The 19,425-nt window shown below is 41.1% G+C and overlaps 1 protein-coding gene across 14 annotated transcripts in view; it reads left to right on the top strand.

Moving 5' to 3' along the window:
• The window catches only part of FMN1 (formin 1), a 441,973-nt gene that overhangs the window by 126,709 nt on the left and 295,839 nt on the right, over window positions 1–19,425 (top strand). For 10 of the 14 annotated variants that reach the window (XR_010121077.1, XM_055278579.2, XM_055278580.2 and 7 more), the window contains one exon: window positions 6,306–6,423. The exons of 3 other annotated variants lie outside the window; for them this stretch is intronic. Coding sequence is in view for 9 of the 11 variants with exons in the window: in XM_055278579.2 (XP_055134554.2) it covers window positions 6,306–6,423 (118 nt within the window). In the remaining 2 variants the exon portion in view is untranslated. Of the gene's footprint in view, window positions 1–3,149; window positions 4,878–6,305; window positions 6,424–19,425 lie in introns of those variants that run through there. One more of the 14 variants, XM_055278585.2, reaches the window with a different exon arrangement.

Raw genomic sequence — 19,425 nt, 5'->3', positions numbered from 1 at the left:
GCTTCATAAATGAAGGAGAATGGTAAGGGCAAACTGGAAAACCTTGATATGTTTGAGCCCAGAGGATTCCGTGTCTCTTCTGTGGTAGGTATATAGGCCAGCTAGGTTTACTGGAATTTTCGCTTCGTTTTTCTTTCCTCTCTCTCCATTTTTTCTAAGAAAACTTGTAGATTTTCCCCCAAGTTATGCAAAAGAAAAGAATGATCATCCTCAGTGTAAGGTTGTTGTTGTTTTTGTTTGTTGTTTTTCTTTTTTTTTTTTTTTTTGGTGATGTTTGTCTTCTGTGTCATTTAAGAGGATAAAGTATACTTCACATCCCAGTTAAAGACCACCAATGAACTGGGCTGAAACGTTTGTACCTCAAGACTCAGCTGTGTGTGGTCTTCTATTAGGGAAGGAAGTGGAGCCTCTGGACTTTAGAAGAGTGGTTGAGAGTGTGGATGCTGGAGCCTGACTGCATGGATTCAAATTATATTTCCACCATCCACTGTTTCTGTGGACTGGCAAGACTTTTAATCTTTCTGTGCCTCAGTTCTCTAGCAGGAAAAAGAGAATAACAACAACAACTCATAATATGGTTGTTATCTGTATTAAATGAGTTAATATGTGTGGAGCACCTAAAATTGTGCTTGGCACATGGTCAACCCTCAAATTTTAGATGATGTTATTCCCCACTTACTAGCTGTGTAAGTTTGGCAAGTTACCTTCTCTCAGCTATGGTTGCTTACCTTTAAAAATGAGCCTAATAATATCTTACTTACCTAGAGCCAAGGGGGTGAAATCAAATAATCTCCTGGGACCAAAGACTTGACCCTCTTTCCTTGAAATTGTGTTGGCATCTGTGAGTATTGAGGGGATACTGAAACCTTATAATTCTGCTCCATGCCATGTTGTAGAAGGGCCAGTAGCCCCTTCCAGCATCTGTTCCATTTTGCCCAAATCTATAGAGGGGCTTGGAAGCTTATTCCAGAAATCAATAATTAGTTATGTCTGAGAAATTGAGTCAGTTCATTTAAAAAAAAAAAAAAAAAACCAAATACATGCCATCTCCCACTGCCCCCTGCCTTATTAGAATTGGATGATCTGCATTGCTCGCAAGAAGACTGATCTTAGGCCGGGCGCGGTGGCTCATGCCTGTAATCCCAGCACTTTGGTAGGCCGAGGCGGGCGGATCACCTGAGGCCGCGAGTTCGAGACCAGTCTGACCAACATGGAGAAACCCTGTCTTTACTAAAAATACAAAATTAGCCGGGTGTGGTAGCGCATGCCTGTAATCCCAGCTACTCAGGAGGCTGAGGCAGGAGAATCACTGGAACCCGGGAGGTGGGGGTTGTGGTGAGCGGAGATCGCACCATTGCACTCCAGCCTGGGCAAGAAGAGCGAAACTCGGTCTCAAAAAAAAAAAAAAAGACATCTTATGATCTGTTGTGATGATTTCTTCTTTCTACAATCTTGAAGAAGCAGATGTCTGATTTTAATCAATGGGTGTTTCCTCTAGACGAGAAGCTTGTTCTGAGACTTAAAAGACACCATTGATTTTTTCTGCAGTGTCCTGGTGGCTTTTTGATTAAGTGTGCCTCAGTTAATAATCCCCAAAAATACTATGATCAGGAGCAAACAGAGAAGTACCTGTTTAAAACACAAGATCAAATCAAGATTTAGAAAGTGTTTTACTTTCCCTTAGTGGTTGGTGGGATGCAGTGATGCATTTTTATTTGTGTGAGTGTTGTTTTGATTACATTGCTAGATATGTATTTTGGCAATCAGAATTTCTCAGTATTAATACTTAGATTGTTTTTAGTACTGAAGAACAAGGCCCGAGTTATCAATGTGTGACATGCAGCCACCCACTCTTGCAGATAAAGCAAGACTGTCATTTTCCTTATGGCTACCATTTCCATTTTGCAGAAGAAATTACTGTTTGTGTTTAACACTTGACCACAATCTTCTTGCTCCAAGAGAGATGGCAATTACTGTTCAGCCAGTTTGACTTGCCTCTCCATCCAGAACAGTGTCCTGTCCATCCCAGGCACTCACTGCATGCCTGCTGAGTGGGACTGGATTTGGAAAACACTGAGGCCTTCAGGTAGATAGGGAGCTGTCCCAAGAGGCAGCTATGCAGCTAGGAAACAGGGCTGCAATTTTTACCCCCATCCTTTGTTGCCAGCTTACCAGCATATAAATAGAGTGGTAGAAACTACACTGGGCTGATGTTTGGAGGTTGTTTTGTCTGTCCTGTTTTTGTTTAGGCAAATTGGGTCTGTGATAGAGATCTGACTGATAGAGACTTTTCAGATGTTTTGCGCTTTAGGAGAATGCGGATCCTTGGGGATCTTCGAATTGTTTTGTCTAATAGGGCAGGTTGTGTGTTATACTGTGTCATGCCAGGTTTCATTTAGTTGGCTGGGGCACCAAAAGGGGGGAGGGGTGTCCTGCTGCTGCCAGGATTTCTAAGGCAGCCAGGAAGTCACAGCTGCTGAGCAGAAAGAAGCCTGCGGTTGGCACAGGGAGTGTAGAGGGTAGTCGTTCCTGTGGAGCCTGGGCTGTTTACTCTGCCACCCTGTTGCTGGTGGACACTGGGTGTGGTGGGCGTGCTTGCCTAGTACCTGTTTGTAGAGCACTGAGACAGCCAGGGCAGAGCTAAAACAGTAGTCATCTGAAACCAGTCGTGTGGGTTTTCCCTCACGGGCTTAGGAGCTAAAATCTGCATTCCAGATGAAACCTGCAGGGAAGCGGAAGAAAGCACTTAAAAAAAAAAAAAGCTTCAAGGGCAGTAAATTAACTGCTTTGAGAGTTCTAGGCATTTTGAGATGATCTATGGCTTTCTTTGTTTCCTTGATTGCGGCTTTGTAAGTGACTGCTGATCTGGGTGTACTGCTAGTTTTTTTGGCCTGGATGCCCCAGGCCTCTCTGATCATAATCCAGATGAAAAAGAAGGCCTGTGTCAGAAGTATTTCAGTTGCTTTCTGCTGATTCACTTCTGATTTCCTTAGGCTGCTCTGGGCAGTGGCTAAGTGCCCTCAGGATCAGCTTGCCGGCTCAGCACTTTCAGAAGCCTTCACTTGCTCACCAATGAGGAAGTTGAATGCCACCAGGAGAACCGCCGGCCTGGGGCGGAGCTCCTCATGAAGTCCTGGGCTGGGATTACAGGGCAGGCTGACTTTCCCTATGACAAAAAAGCTTTTGTCCCCGGGAATAAATACGGAAGTTTCAGAAGAGCAGCCTCCCTGGTCCGTGTGTAGTAAGGTGTGCGGCCTCAGCTGCTTCTGGGCATAGACTCCACAGACTTTTCACAGTTGCCCTGGCACACATCATCGCACAAACCGGAAGGAGGGCACTGTGACCTGAAAGAGACCCAAGTTTGTTTGCTGTGCGGCTGACAGCCTGACTCCTGGGTCCTGTTGCTCTCTGTCCTGTAAATTAAGAGCAGATGGAGTGGATAAACTGAGAGCGCAGGAGAAGGAAACACAAGTCAGAACTTCCACCAAGGGCATTACTGAGACATGGAGAACGTTGATAATTCTCTGGATGGCAGTGATGTGTCAGAACCAGCAAAACCAGAAGCCGGCCTTGAAGTGGCTCAGTCGATCCTGAGTAAGTTCTCTATGAAATCCCTGTTTGGGTTTACGAGTAAACTAGAATCTGTGAATCCAGAAGAGGAAGATGCTGTGCTGAAAGCATTCCACAGTTTAGACGGGGATCCCACATCTCAGCAGGATGATTCCAGCAATGGCTTGGATCCACAGGAAGCAGGGTCTCGGGTTTCACCTGACCTTGGAAATGATGAGAAAACTGCAAGGGTAGAGACAGAATCAGAGGGAAGTCAGAGAAAAGAAGCAGGGACATCTCTCCTTGCTCAAGAGCTGCTTCCACTCTCTACTTTGAAAGGGACAAAAGACAATGTCATTTGTGTTCGTGGGACCCTCGTGCATACCACCAGTGATTCCGACTCTGATGATGGTGGCCAGGAGCCAGAGGAGGGAAGCAGCACCAATGGCCCAAAGTCCCCTAGTGTTGTTTTATCTGAGCCATATCAGGAGTCCAAAGAAAACCCAGGAGGTTTCAGGGAAAATACTGTCACTGGGGAAATGAATGGTGCAGAGCTCTGTGCAGAAGATCCTCAAAGGATTCCACCTGAGATGAGCAGCAAACTGGAAGCTGGCAATGGTGGTCTTCAGACAGAGCATCGCCCCAGCCAGGACCAGTTGGGAGAAGAAGGGTCCCAAATCCTACCTGCAGTAACAAACCAGAATTCGAGTGTTGGTGTCACTGAGAGTGCCTCTTCTAAAAAAGAAGTCTCAGGAGAGAAGTCATTCCAACTTCCAGCTTTTTTCAGTGGGCTTCGTGTGCTGAAGAAGGGGGCTACCACTGAGGGAGGAGAGACCATCACAGAAATTAAACCAAAGGATGGGGACTTAGCTTTGCTCAAATTGACCCAGCCTGTGCAGAAGTCCTTAGTGCAGGCAGGGCCGCAGACAGTGAAGAGTGAGAAGAAAGCAACTGATCCGAAGGCCACTCCCACTCTCCTGGAGCAGCTCTCTCTGCTGCTCAACATTGACATGCCCAAAACTGAACCGAAGGAAGCAGACCCTGAGTCGCCCAGGAGAGAAGAGATGGGCTGCAATGCTGACCAAGAGAGCCAGAGTGGCCCTGGAGTAGCCCAAACCCAGGGTGGTGAGGTCAAGCCAAAGCCGCCAGAGACGGCCCTGGAGGCTTTTAAAGCCTTGTTCATCCGGCCCCCCAGAAAGGGGACCACAGCTGACACTTCTGAGCTGGAAGCTCTCAAGCGCAAGATGAGACATGAGAAGGAGTCGCTAAGAGCTGTGTTTGAACGGTCCAATTCTAAGCCAGCGGATGGCCCCTCTGATTCCAAAAGTGTATGTAGAATTGGGTTTTGCATTTTAACATAAAATACGGTACTGCTGTATTTCTTTCCAGGTTTCCTCCCAAAGTGAATCCTAGTTGTCTGTTAGTGATTCTTTTAGTTGAAAAAGGATTATAGTCAAATTATATTTTCCTGTAAGGAGTACGGAGTTAGCCAGAAGTGCTTTTCATGTGTCCTGATTTTTATCTGGAATATTACAAGAGGGATATACACAAAGATGTGCAGGTAGGAAAGGGTAACTGTCACCGTGAGTTTAAACGTTGATGGTAAATGCACTTATTAAAACTAGGTAGCATGAGGACATGATGCAAGATGGAAGTATAACCCAGGTTTACAGGGTTTCCTCACCCCTTAATTATACCTCCGCAGAAAGTCTATTGTTCTTTGAAAGTCTGCCATTTGGCAAAATATGTGTTTGTGGTGTGATTAGAGTGTTCCACATTGGTTGGAAGGCTTCCAGATTTAGAGCACTGGATTTAGAATGAGACCTGGGTTTTTATTCTAATTCTGCCATTTACTGGCTGGGTAACCTTGATAATCTCCAAGTCTCAATCTCCTCATGTGCAAAATGAGGAAAATAAAATGGTTATGTGGTTGTTACGAGAATTAAACAAAGGCAGTGCATGGGAAGCATCTAATTAATAGAAGCTGTTATTATTCAAAGAAAACTAACTCAGGTAATTTATAAAGATGAGCAAGTACCTGTCCAGTAGATCTTAAACGATCAGAAGAACAATAAATAGAATTTCTTGCTTAATATCAATTCAGTGTATGATTATTATTCCTCCTATATATTTAAAATATTCAGTTAAAATGTTAAAAATGAAAGTCTTTGGCAGAATTTCTCAGACTGCAGTTAAAAAACGAAGCACAATATAACATTCTCCTAGTTGTAAAAATCAACCCATATAAAAATGACTGGAATATGAAGGCAATCTCATTCATTCGTTTATAGTAATAAAAGGAAATTAACAGTGTGGAATGTTTGAAAAAGTGTGTCTTGGTCTACCACCGATGTTATTGAAATTAGTCTTTATGTTAAATAATCCTGGAGTCTGGGATACATTTGTAAACATTCCTATAAATGCACATCAGTGTAGTACATCTATGTCTGTATCTTCAGGTCAAAGTATATTTGTGCTTTTTCAAATAATTATATAATAAAAATCGTCTTTTAAGGGTTGTGTGATACATACTTAGCCTTGAGGTTTTTTTGTTGTTTTAAATTTTCGCCTCAACTGATCACGTTACATTTCTGGAAAAGGGTCACACTATAGTGAGATATCTCAATTATAGTGAACGAGAACGATGTGCAACTAGCCATTAAAATTAACTTCAGAATTAGGGTTAGCATGTAATTTTTCAGGAATTAATTGGCTCTGACTACATTTCATTTATTATTTGCCTGCTCTTTCAACAGCCTGACCACAGCCCGACAGAGCAGGATGACAGGACTCCTGGAAGACTTCAAGCTGTCTGGCCACCTCCAAAGACAAAAGACACAGAAGAAAAAGTGGGACTGAAGTACACTGAAGCAGGTAATGTGAAAAGAAGCTAGGGACCCAGGAATGAATCTCTTTCTGCAATGGCTTTTAGTTCTAGCTTAGTTGACTCTCAGAATTTGGGGTTTTATTTCATTATAAAATGTAATGCTGAAGGCTTTCTTTTTGGTTTTGCTGTTAAAGTGAACCTTTGCACACTTGTTGTTAACGAGCCTCTGAAAGATGAAAGATGAATGCAGTGGAATGAATGAAAGGCATGTGTGTGAAGTAGGAGAACCTTGGGGGACCTGATGGAGAAGGTAGATTGCAAATCCCTCAGGAAGCCCGTGGTTGGTCCTCATACAATTTTGTGAGCTGGCAGTGTTGCTAGAAGAGGCAGAGTATGGTTCTCTAGAGCTGTAATCTGATTTGTTGTTTGTCTTTGAGTAATGCTTTTGAGATAAAGGAACCTTGTGCAGAGTGAATGTACAGATACCATATCAGTTACTCGTTCACTTTTGTGAGACAAAGCTTTATTTAATGCATGGCCAACTTTAAAGCAACCTAACTCTCTGGAAACCTGCCTAGAAACTTTGCTTGAATTTATTTAAATGAAATGGGAATCTAGATATGGTTACTATTTAAATGAAAGTTTCACATGAACTGTAAAATGACACCAAAGCATTAGAGAATGGGTATATAAGATATTAAGAATTGCATGTGTGTGTATATATCCCTGAAACCTCTCTGCCTTCTTCTTGATATTTGGAGATAACCTATACGTGGCTTATATTTGTTGTTTTTATTAGGGGTGTGTGTGCATTAAGGTCTATCTATCTATCTGGTTATAGAAAAATACTTCTTTCCATTCCTGTTCATTGATAGACATCAACAGATCAAAGTTGGGTGGTTCAGTAGGTTTTTCCATAATATCAAATTACTCCAGTGATAACACACTGGCAGTTGAATGTTGAGGTCATTTCTAGTTTTCATTTACACACTTGCTGCTTATGATTCTGCAGGGCATTGGTTACTTCATAGCATTTTCTTTCTGTGGTGTTTGACTTATAGGATGAAAACTCGTATCCTTAATGAAAATATATATAGCGATTTAAGTTTTCTTGCCCACATTTGATTTTCCAAAAATCATAATTGTGTAAGAATGAACAGCACAAGGGTGGAAAATGATTGTTTCATCTGAGCAGAGCAATTCAGACACAGCAGTAGAGAAAGCATAAGGATGTTTTAGGTAATTGAAGCATAGAAGTAGCATAGGGCTAAACTTCTGTTTAACCCAAACTTGAATGGAAAATTTCCTAAACCACGTTAGATCACCTTTTTCCTTTTGCTTTGTTTCGTCCGAACTCACTTAACTTTATTTTCTCTAGGGTGATTACATATATGACTGTTTCAATGAGGGTCATACTAATCAGGAATCAGGTGGCACTCAAATGGAGTGATTTGAGGAGAGTTTATTAGAGACCTTTCACAAAGGTACAGACGGGGTTTAGAAAAAGCAGTAACAGAGTACTACTCTGGGGCCAGTACCAAGGAGAAGCTTTTACCACACCCAGGCCTGAAGGGGCAAGAGTAGGAGTCGCTATTAAAAACTAGAACTTAAGAGGGAGGCTGAGTGGTGTGGAGGCAGCTGCTGGGCAGGACCCGCAGCCCTCAGCAGGGAGGTGCTGCCAGTCTCATAGTGACATGCCAGGCTGGGAGTTGAGGGCAGGACAGCCTGATCTCTTCTCATCCCACTCTCTTGCCCCTCGCCGTCATTCCCATTGGCCAAACCCAAAGAGAAGTCAGCAGACTGGGAGCCACTTGAGGCTATCATTTCAGGCCTGTCAACAGGGCCCAGAAAGGGCACAGACCTGGAGAGGCATGTAGAAGATCCCCTGCACAGTTACACTGCCACCATGAGTGCCCAGCAGGCCCTGGGCGGAGAGGCTTCTAAAGCCCTCCTGGAGAAGAATCTGCACACACATGCTGGTGTTGTCATACCTCACGACACGGGATTTTAGTGCAAGGGCACACAGACAAACTTCTGTTTTTATCATCCTGTTGGGGGGTTATATTTTCTAGTATAATCAGTTCATAGAAAATACGATGGCTATTATTCAGAGGCTTGCTTCTGTAGATACCTACTTCATCTTAATGTGAAGGGTTTGTTTACCATCTCAGAAAATCTCTCATAGGGTTTTAAATGTTCCCCTACATTACAAAATAAAATAAAATTTGAAGATATCCAGAAAAATCATGAAGCAAAATAAACTTTCTATGATTCTATTTCAGAGAAACTGTTGTCACTGTTTTGAAACTAGGCCTATGTGAATTTAATGTGGAAAAATAAAAATAGAATTTGAATCATTATAGACTACTGTTCTTTTCCAATTATTATTATTATTATTATTTTTTTTGAGTCGGAGTCTCGCTCTGTCGCCCAGGCTGGAGTGCAGTGGTGCTATCTCGGCTCACTGCAAGCTCCGCCTCCCAGGTTTGTGCCATTCTCCTGCCTCAGCCTCCCGAGTAACTGGGACTACAGGCGCCGGCCACCACGCCCGGCTAATTTTTTTGTATTTTTAGTAGAAATGGGGTTTCACCGTGTTGGCCAAGATGGTCTTGATCTCTTGACCTTGTGATCCCCCCGCCTCAGCCTCTCAAAGTGCTGGGATTACAGGCGTGAGCCACCACGCCTGGCCTACTGTTCTTATTTAAACTCTTTAAATGATTTTTACTAATTATAAAAATTTATTTGAGTTATACATGATGTATTATAAATAACAGTACTGTAAGTCTTTGTCTGTAAGTATTTTATCTTAGGATAAATGCTTATAGGTAGAATTGCTGTACATAAGAGTATATGCCTTTTTAAGGTATCTGATGTATATTATCATATTGCCATAGTTGTTTTTTCTTACTAAATACTTGTCCCTAAAAATTACCATTTTTGAAACTGTTATTTTACCTTTTATCATTTTTTTTAATTTTACTGTGTTTTCTGATGTGTGGAAGTTTTAAATATTTACATAATCAAATCTGTCCTTTCATTATATAATTTCTGATTCTTTTAGCTTAAAAGACTTTCTCTGATCTAAGTTTACCAATGTTTTCACATTTCTTAAAGGGTTTCCTTCTACTTCTTTTTTTCTCTCTTTCCATCACTCCATTTCATTTGGAAAATTTAATTTGGTATACAGTCTGAGGTAGAGATCGAAGACAACTTTTTTCTAAATTGCTAATTAATTCTATACCAGACTTTTGGAATAATTATTTCCTCTATATTGTTTAGGACTGTTGGGGGCTTTCTGTTGTCTTTGATATGTTTGTATATGATACTATGTCTTACTGTAGCATTACAATACATCTCAGAATCTGACGGTTCCATTTCTTTTGCATACTTCTAAAAAATGTTTTTGGATTTCCTTATATATTCATTCTTCTAGAAAAACTTAAAATTTTTATTGGAATTGTATTAATTTATAAATCAGTGTGAGGTAGGAATGAAAATGCTTAGTAACTTCACGAGGAGCGTGTCTTATAAAACTATTGAAAGTTTCTTGACATTCAGTAAATTAAATATATAGTATTTATTTACATATAAATATATGTTTGTGTATATGTATAGATCTTGTATTTTTTTCTAAATATCTTCCCTCGCATATTTTTTAAAAGATAAATACATGGTATGGATTTGCTTCTTGTGATTTGTTTTTCTTTGAAGTCTAATGTGCTCCTAAGCCTCTAGTGACTCGAGCACGCTAGCTTTATTGCAGGTGATTTTCTCCCCAGGGCCAGGGCTTGACTGGGTGAAGGACACATTTGGACTGACCTGTGGTGCCTTTCCTCAGTTTTACTGTGGTGTTAGTGATTCTTCATATTTTTAGACTCCTTTAAAATCTAGCAATGATAGAAAGCCACAGAAGAAAACATGACACCGAATTTAGCATATATTTTCGACCCTTCACCCTACCCCACAGCTATCTGTGGGCACCTCGAGGTTCAGAGGAAGAACCTGTTCCAAACACTCAACCCAAAGCTGGGCTTCCTTTCGCCTCCATCTCCTATGTTGTATTATGAAGGACTGCCTGAAATTTCTCATTATTAAGACATTTAAAAAATACATTGTCATGATGTACATCTCAAAATCCTCAGGGGAAGTGAGGTTAATGTTTTTGGAATTAAAATGATACCATTTAGGGAACTGTCAGTGACTGAATTACTCACAGAATGAGAAAGAAAAAAGTTTGAAGAAAAACACTCATGCTTTCTGAGTTGAATTGTGCGTATGTGGTTTCTCTCTCAGTGTGCATCTGGAAAAGCTTTTCTCTCTACCTGCAGTATCTCAGAGCTGGCCTGGGGCTGGGGAATGGCAGATGTACAGCCCTGCTGAGTGTGAGGACCATAACTTTTGTAGAGAAGAGAACTTAGCACAATACATTGTAGTTATTGAAAGTAAGCAAATTGTCAAGACATGTGGCATCTCCAGGAGACACGTCTTTCCTCAGAACTTAGGAGCAATTCAGAAACATCCCTATTTAGAGTATTTTAAATTAAATAGAGAAATAACCCATTCCTCAATTTAATAAAGATCCACCTATTTTCTGATTTGTTTCTCATTTGAATTTACTTCATTATAAAATGAGAGCTGTTTGCCACCCTTCTTGGTAAGTCAGATATCCTTGCTTTATCAGTCAACGAGAGCTATAAACACCTCGTACTACTTTATTGGCCTACTATAATTTGAGTTTTAATTTCTGCATTCATAGCTAACAGGCTGCATTAGTCAGCAATGGATTTTCCTTTAAAGTTATGTGTCCAGACAAATTATCCTAACTTTCTCTTTCACCGTCTGGGGAATGGGTTTGTTCATTGTAGTATCTTTCATAGACCCCTGTAGCCTGCTATCATCACTTGGATGGAGTTGATTCTATTGTGATAGCCTAGAAATTTGAAGCTGTACAGACTAAAGACCAGAAATGTCTTGCAGTTTGTGGGTGCAGAAAAAGATTTACTGGGAAACTAGAGGTGAAGTGTATTGTGCTAAGCTTCCACTTAGTATACGTACACAGCTGGGAGCTCTAGAGAGGAGACTGACTCTCCCGACATGAATGGGAACTAAAGCTTGACTTTTAGGAAAGGAATCAAAAGTGGGGACTGGAGACTCAAGAATCACATATTGTGTTCAAGGAGAGTAGAAGCAAGAGATTAAAATATAGAGTCTCAGTTTTTAGAATATAAAAAACTGAGAGCTGCAAACATCTTAGGTCATTTAGTTTAAGTTACTCATTTTACAGATGACAGTAGTGAGATTATGAATTGCTGAAAGATACACATAACATATTAATACTCTGTTGATAAATTATGTGTAATAATTTTGAGTTGGAATTATAATTTGGAGATAAAGATAGTCTCAAATTGAAGTGTGATGGATTAAAATTTTTTTAAATCTTTTTGCCACCAGTATCTAAAGATCCAACAAAGAAAATACATGGGGTCAGAAGCATTTTTTGTGGGAACATAAATTAGTACGGCCATTATAGAAAATGTTACGGAAGTTCCTGAAAAAACTAAAAATAGAACTACAAAATGACCCAGTAATTACACTTCTGGGCATATATCCAAAGGAACTGAAACCAATATGTAAAAGAGATAACTGCACTCCCATGTTCATTGTGGAACTATTCACAATAGCCAAGACATTAAATCAGTGTAAGTATTCATCAATGGGTGAATGGGTAAATAAACTATGTTATATATACCCAATGGAATACCAATCAGCCTTAAAAGGTGGTGGTGGGGGGGAAATTCTCTCATTTGTGCCAACGTGGATGTATCAGGAGGACCTTATGCTATGTGAAATAAGCCAGGCGCAAGAAAGACAAATGTTGCATGGTCTCACTTACATGTGGAATATAACAAAATTGAACTCATAGAAGTAGAGAATAAAATGATGGTTATCAGAGGCTGGGGATGTGAGACGGAGGGAATGGAGAGTTGTTGATCAAAGGGCACAACGTTTTAGATAAACTGGAGAAATAGATTTTGTGATCTATTGCACAGCAGTGTGATTATAGTAAAAAATAATGTATTCTATATTTCAAAATAAGAATAAATTTCAAATGTCTCACCATAACAAATGATATGCAAGAAAGGTGATATGCATATGTTAATTAGCTTAATTTAATCATACCACATTGTATGCCTGTATTGAAACACCACATCATATACCCCGTAAAGGTATACAACTATGATTTGTCAATAAAAAAATTATGCAGGTTATTACAAATTATGGGATCTGAAGTGAGTGAACCTGAACAATAAAGTAGAGCATATGAGGCCATCCTGGCTCACTGGACTCATCTGCAAAAACTCACTTGGTTGTTTCATGCTGTTCTTTTGATTCCTCAAGTAGGAATCAAAGAATGGAGTGAATGGTATTTTTTATGCTATGAAGCATAAGCAATTTCAAGCAAATAAAAATGCTTCTAGTCTGTGGATTCTTGGAAAGTTCAGGTGAGGTTCATTCAACTACCATTCATTGAGCCACAGTTTGTGTGGTAAAATGCATGGTGTACATGTAAATGGTTTTGGGAGGTACACGAACAAACATTTTTATTTTAAGAGTTGTTATTTCAGTGGTTTTACTGGGTTTTAGAGAAAATAAAACCAGTGCATTCAGTCTACTTTGAGGCCTCTTTTGGGAAGATTAGAATGAGATTGATATTCCATATTCCACACCACATTTTTAGTAACATCTTTCAGTAGTCGTCGTCTTTCTCATAATTTCTCTCTAGGTGGCTTCATTTTTCTTCTCTTCTGCAAATCTCCATTTATTGCCAGCCACCAAGTGTTCTTTCTCCAGATCATCCACCAAGCGGCCTCTCCACCATCCTGGCTTCAGCCTCCTCCACCAGCAGCCCCACCACACCTTTCCACCACCAGCCCCGCCACACTTTTCCACCACCACCCCCATCACACCTTTCCACCACCAGCCCCACCACACCTTTCCACCACCAGCCCGCCCACCACACCTTTCCACCACCAGCCCCTCCATCACGTCTTTCCACCACCACCATCCCCATCACACCTTTCCACCACCACCCCCATCACACCTTTCCACCACCAGCCACACCACACCTTTCCACCACCAGCCCGCCCACCACACCTTTCCACCACCAGCCCCTCCATCACGTCTTTCCACCACCACCATCCCCATCACACCTTTCCACCACCAGCCCCGCCACACCTTTCCACCACCACTCCCGCCACACTTTTCCACCACCAGTCCCACCACACCTTTCCACCACCACCCCCCCATGACACCTTTCCACCACCAGCCCCACGACTCCTTTCCACCAGCAGCCCCACCACACCTTTCCACCAGCAGCCCCATCATACCTTTTCACTTGCAGTTTACTTCCTTCCGCTCAGTCCGCCTTTCATGTGCTTATAGCCATCAACTAGCTCAGCAAATAGAGCACACCCTTTCAGATCCCCTCTCCATAGAAACCAGATGGGAAATTGTAAATAACAAATTTTTCTTCTTTTGTAGAACAAATTATTTCTGAGAAATAACTAAACCAAAAGTTGTAATACGTGAACTCGGAAGCACTTTTCCCCCCCAAGATAAAGGGAAGCACTTGACGAAGGGCTGAGAACATGAGAAAGGTAGAAAACTATTTCAGAGGGAAAGGAAAGTAGGACCAGGGAATCCCTGAAGACATAATTAAGTTTGACATTACTTTCACTGCAGAGTTCATGGGTTTGAGCATCAACTAAACTTGAGTTCGAAGCTTTGGCTCTGTCATGTGCCAGCTGTGACATGCGGCAAGGTAATTTACTTCTTTGGATTTTCATCCTTGTCTCTAAAAAGGAGGGTAATGATAATTTTAAGCGATTATTGTAAAGATAAGACAATATATATGAAGTTCAACTGCAGCACTACTTTCTTTTTTTAAACCAGTTTTTATAGAAGAATAACAAAAATAGAGAAAAGTACACAAGAGTATATAGCTCTGAGTTATAGCAAAGTGAACACACCCAGGTAACCACTATGTAGATCAATAAATAGTGTATCTTTAGCACAACGGAAGGTTCCTTCTTGCCCCCTTCCAATTGCTACAATTTACCTTTCCCTCAGAAAACCACTATCCTAACTTCTAATACTATAGGTTAGTTGTATCTGCTTTTCTTAAGATGGAGTCTCGCTCTGTCACCCAGGCTGGAGTACAGTGGTGCCATCTCAGCTCACTGCAACCACTGCCTCTGGGTTCAAGCCATTCTTCTGCCTTAGCCTCCCGAGTAGCTGAGATTACAAGTGTGTGCCACCATGCCTGGCTAATTTATTTGTATTTCTAGTAGAGATGGGGTTTCGCCATGTTGGCCAGGCTGGTCCTGAATTCCTGACCTCCAGTGACCGCCTGCCTCAACCTTCCAAAGTGCTGGGATTACAGGTGTGAGCCACTGTGCCTGGCCTAGTTTCATCTGCTTTTGAACTTAATATAAATTAACTCATTTTGTGTCTGGCTTCTTTCTGTTAACATTATGCTTGTGAGAATCATATATGTTGCTACATGTACCTGTAGTTCATTTATTTTCATTCCCCTATAGTATTCCATTGTATGAATATATTGTAATATAGTTATCCAATTCTAATACTGGTGGACACTGATGTTGTTCAAAGTTTGTGGCCATTACGTTGCTAAATCAAGTTAAGCCTAAGGCTGCCTCCTTATGTATTTTAAGTTCAACCTTAAGGTTTCCATGTACATACTGAACTGTAACCCAAATGGAGGTGTAAACAGACTGTAGCCTACTCTTGTGGCAGTCACTGAGTTCTGGCCAAAGGGGGCCAACTGTTCAAACTGTATTAAAATAAGGTAAACGCTGAGCTGTAACCAATCTGGCTGTTTCTGTACCTCACTTTGGTTTTCTGTATGTCATTTTCCTTTTTCTGACTGTAAATCTTCTGCCACATGGCTGCACTGGGGTCTCTCAGCCTGCTCTGGCCCAGGAGACTGCCTGATTCTCGAATTGTCCTTTGCTCAGTTAAACTTTGTTAAACTTAATTTGGCTAAGGTTTTTCTTTTAATGGCAAAGATTGCTCTGAACACCCTTGGACATGCCTTTTGGTAAATGCAGGGAGACATTTCTTTTGGGTGTATACCTGGAAATAGAATTGCTGGTAATAGGGCATATCTGGATTCTATGTCAGCAGATGATGCTAAACAGTGTTTCAAAGGGATTTTTATCAGTCCACCAGCAGCATATGACAGTGCTGGTTACTCCACATTCTTGTCATTTGGTGTGTTTGGTTTTTCTAATTTGAGCTCATTCTGGTTTTAATTGGTACTTCCTTGATCACCAGCCAGGCTGAGCACTTTTTCATGGCCATTGCATATCGTCTTGTGGGGTGCCTGTCTGAGTCACTTGTTTAATTTTAATGAATTGTCTCTCTTTTTCGTATTAATTTGTAGAGAAGTTATTTTTATATGCTGGATTTCAGCTCTTTGGTTAAGTGTGTTGCAAGTGTTTTTTTCCTCTCTCTCAATAGCGGTTTTTGATTAGGATAAGTTCTCAGTTTTACTCTAATGAATGTGGTATTATTGGTTAGGGCGTTTTGAGCCTTCTTAAAGTTATTTTTCTAACCCAATCATGAAGATATATATTTTTAAATTATCTTTAAAATTTATTAGTGCTCTTCATTTGTCATTTTAGACCTACAATATACTGGGTGTTGATTTTTTGTTTTTTTTGTCTGTGAGTTAAAGTACAGTCAAATTTGTTTTTAGATCAAAATTACCCAGAATTGTTTATTGAAAAGCCTACCTTCACCTTCTGGGCTGTATTCTGTTCCACTGTTCTGTAGCTTTGTCAAGCCTTGTACCAGTTTCACACTGTCTTAATGACTGTGTGAACACAAAACCTGACGACATGTACCCAAGGTGATGAGGGTACAGCTTGCTTTTATACATTTGAAGGAGATGTAATACATTAATCGATAGGTGTAAGGTTTTCATTGGTTCAATCTGGAAGGGTAGGACAACTCAAAGGGGTGGGGGGACTTCCAGGTCACAGGTAGCTTTAAACATATTTTGATTGGCAATTGGTTGAAAGAGTTATTATCAGTAGAGAGGAATGTCTGTGTTAAGATAGGGGGTTGTGGAGACCAAGGTTTTATCATGCAGTTGAAGCCTCCAGATAGCAGGCTTCAGAGAGAGTAGATTATAGATGTTTATCAGACTTAAGGTCTATGTTGATATTAATGCTGCAGGGATATAATGAAGCATGTCCAATCCCCACTTTCCGTCATGGCCTGAACCAGTTGTTCAGGTTAAATTTTTGAGTGCCGTGGCTGAGGAGAGAGTCCATTCAGATGGTTGCAGGGGAAGGAGGGCTTCAAATTTTATTTTTGGTTTACAACTATAACTCTGTAATCAGTTATGATACCCTGCTAGAATGTGTCCTTGTTCCTTGGTTACTCTCAGCTCTTTGTATTTGCTTATAAGATACAAGTAGCTAGAACTGATCTATGAATAATCAGGCAATATAGAGTTTTAAATAACTGAGACATGAAAGCTTTCACCAAAAACTGTTGGAAAGAATTTCAGCCTGCATTTTCCGGAAGCTGTGATTGGCTTTATGTCTGTCTTATGGCGGGATCCCTCATTTCTTCAACTACTTTTTGATGTTTGCAAAGTGTTTCGTTTTCTTTCTCTCTACCTAATCTGTTGTGACCATTTCATGTAGAAGAGGAGGGAACGGGTAATTAGGTTTGATAAACAGATTGCTCTTGCTTCTCAGTATGAAATAGTATAGATGGATGCAACATTGTTAAGATCATGCCTTTCTTTTCTTACAGGAACCATTTTTTACATCCTAAAAGTTTTTTTGGGGAAAGGCACCTTTACTTGATCCAAACCCATGTAAAAATGAAATGATACCATAGTCATAGTTGAGGACTTAATAAATATAAGAATATTTAGATGAAAAAAATCTAATCTTTTAATTTACAGGATTATAGAAATACTCTTAAAGAACATCTTGGTGAGATGGTGGAGTGTAACCAGAAATGTATATTTAGTTGTATAGGAGGAAATATATTTTTGGTCTTTGTCTCTATTTCCAGGCACGGATCTCCTAAAACCCTTTGAATTTCCTGAGAAATAGGAGTAAAATGTGGATTTTTTTATTATTCAATAAGCCCATTTCAACTGTACTTGAGTTTATGCTAATGAGATGACTCTTGGTAAGGCCCCTAGAAAGTTTCAGAATGGGGATTGGACATCAGAAAGTTCACATCTTCATTGGAGGGTTGGATTTTTTAGCACCTCCTCAACCCTCAGGGAGAGGAGAGGCACTGGAGATTGAGTTCATTCACCAGTGTCCAGTGATTTACTTACTCAATCATGCCTACATAGTGAAATCTGCGTTAAAAACTCCAAAAGAAAGAAAAGAAAAGGAAAAAAAAAGAAAATAAAGAAAGGAAAGAACCCTAAACCATAGCATTTGGAGAGTTTCTGAGATAACGAACACATCCTCATGTTGGAAAAGTAGCATGCCCCAGCTCCACTGGGGCAGAGGCTCCTTTACTAGAGACCCTTCTGGACTTCACCTATACCTCTGCATTTGGCAGCTCATTTGTATTCTTTATAATACATTATAACAATACACACAGCATTTTTTTTTTTTTGAGGTCTGAGAGTCTTTTTCCAGGAAATTATCAAACTTGAGATGGGGAGTATTGTGGGAACACCGAAGTTTGTAGCCAAGTTAGTCAGATGTATGGATATTCTGAGGACCCAGTACTTGCTGGGTACTCCAAAATGAGGGAAGTCTTGCTGAAGCGGGATTCTTCTTGGCCCCTTGGCCGAACTTGCAGCAGGGGCACCCCGTCTACTCGGCCCGCTGCACTCAGCCCCTTGTGGGAGCGAGCACATGAGTGAACGAGTGCGGGGTTTGGCTGGCAGCTCCAGGTGCCAACATAGGAGCAACTTCTGTGCAGTGCTCATTGCCAGACCAGGCATGTTACCTCAAGGGGAACGTGGTGGTGCGCAGGCAGGGGTGCCTGTGACCCCAAAGCCCCAGAGGGAATGTTAGTGTGCTAATTAGCTTTTATAGTTCTGCTGTCTACAGCCCGGTGGATGGTGGTGTGTTAGCAGCCCAGTCAGCAGTGTGGCTGGCCTCCACCAGTGAGGGCAAAGGCCCAGTGCTACAGCCTTTCGGAGTACCTGCACTCAGTGGGTCCCAAACTCTTGTCCAGTGTCCGAGAAGAATGAGGTCGCACTGACGATTGAAGGGTGATGAGAGTGGAGGATTTTATTGAACAATGGAACAACTTTCATCAGAGAAGGGACTATGGGGAGTGGGGGTGATCCCACACCCCCACAAGTCAGGTGGTTTCTCTCCCTGTGGTTGGGTCTGGGGCATTTTATGGACTCAGAATGGGTAGCGCATGCTGATTGGTTTGTGAGTATGCAAAAAAGTTTAAAGTGAAGACACCACTCAAAGATGGGCATGACAGTGTAGAAAACCAATTAGAAAAGGGTAGGTATATGTAAAATAGGTGAAGGGTAGGGACCAATCAGAGGAAAACGCACCAAATGGGAAGATAAGTTCTCAATCTGGTCCAAGGATTTAACTTACAGCTTGGCTTTCAGGCTTTGAAAGCTAAACTGTCTTTACCTTTGAGGTGGGGTTTCCCCAGGGATCCACCCCTATCTGCCTAGGTATTTGGCTGCCTCCTGTCACTATCATTGTGGGGCTGAGCCTGTAAACCTGTGGAGTCTGATGCTAACTCTGGTGTCAGAATTGAATTGAATTGTAGGACACCCAGTTGACATCAGAGAATTGGTGTTGATATTGGAGAATTGGTTGCTGTCAGAAAAAGACATCAGACAGGTGAAGTAACTGTTTTCCTTTTTGTGTATCTGTTTAAGTCTTTGATTCCATGCACGTGTATTTGCATGGTTGTGTCCATGCTGAGCCCAGCATTGTTATCAAGTTCCTTTTTATCCTATGAATGTTTTCCATGTTTTTTCTGTAATCTTCCTAGTAACC

This window comes from Symphalangus syndactylus, chromosome 5 (assembly GCF_028878055.3).
Source record: "Symphalangus syndactylus isolate Jambi chromosome 5, NHGRI_mSymSyn1-v2.1_pri, whole genome shotgun sequence".
Lineage (NCBI taxonomy): Eukaryota > Metazoa > Chordata > Mammalia > Primates > Hylobatidae > Symphalangus > Symphalangus syndactylus.
This window is presented reverse-complemented; position numbering and strand designations above follow the sequence as displayed.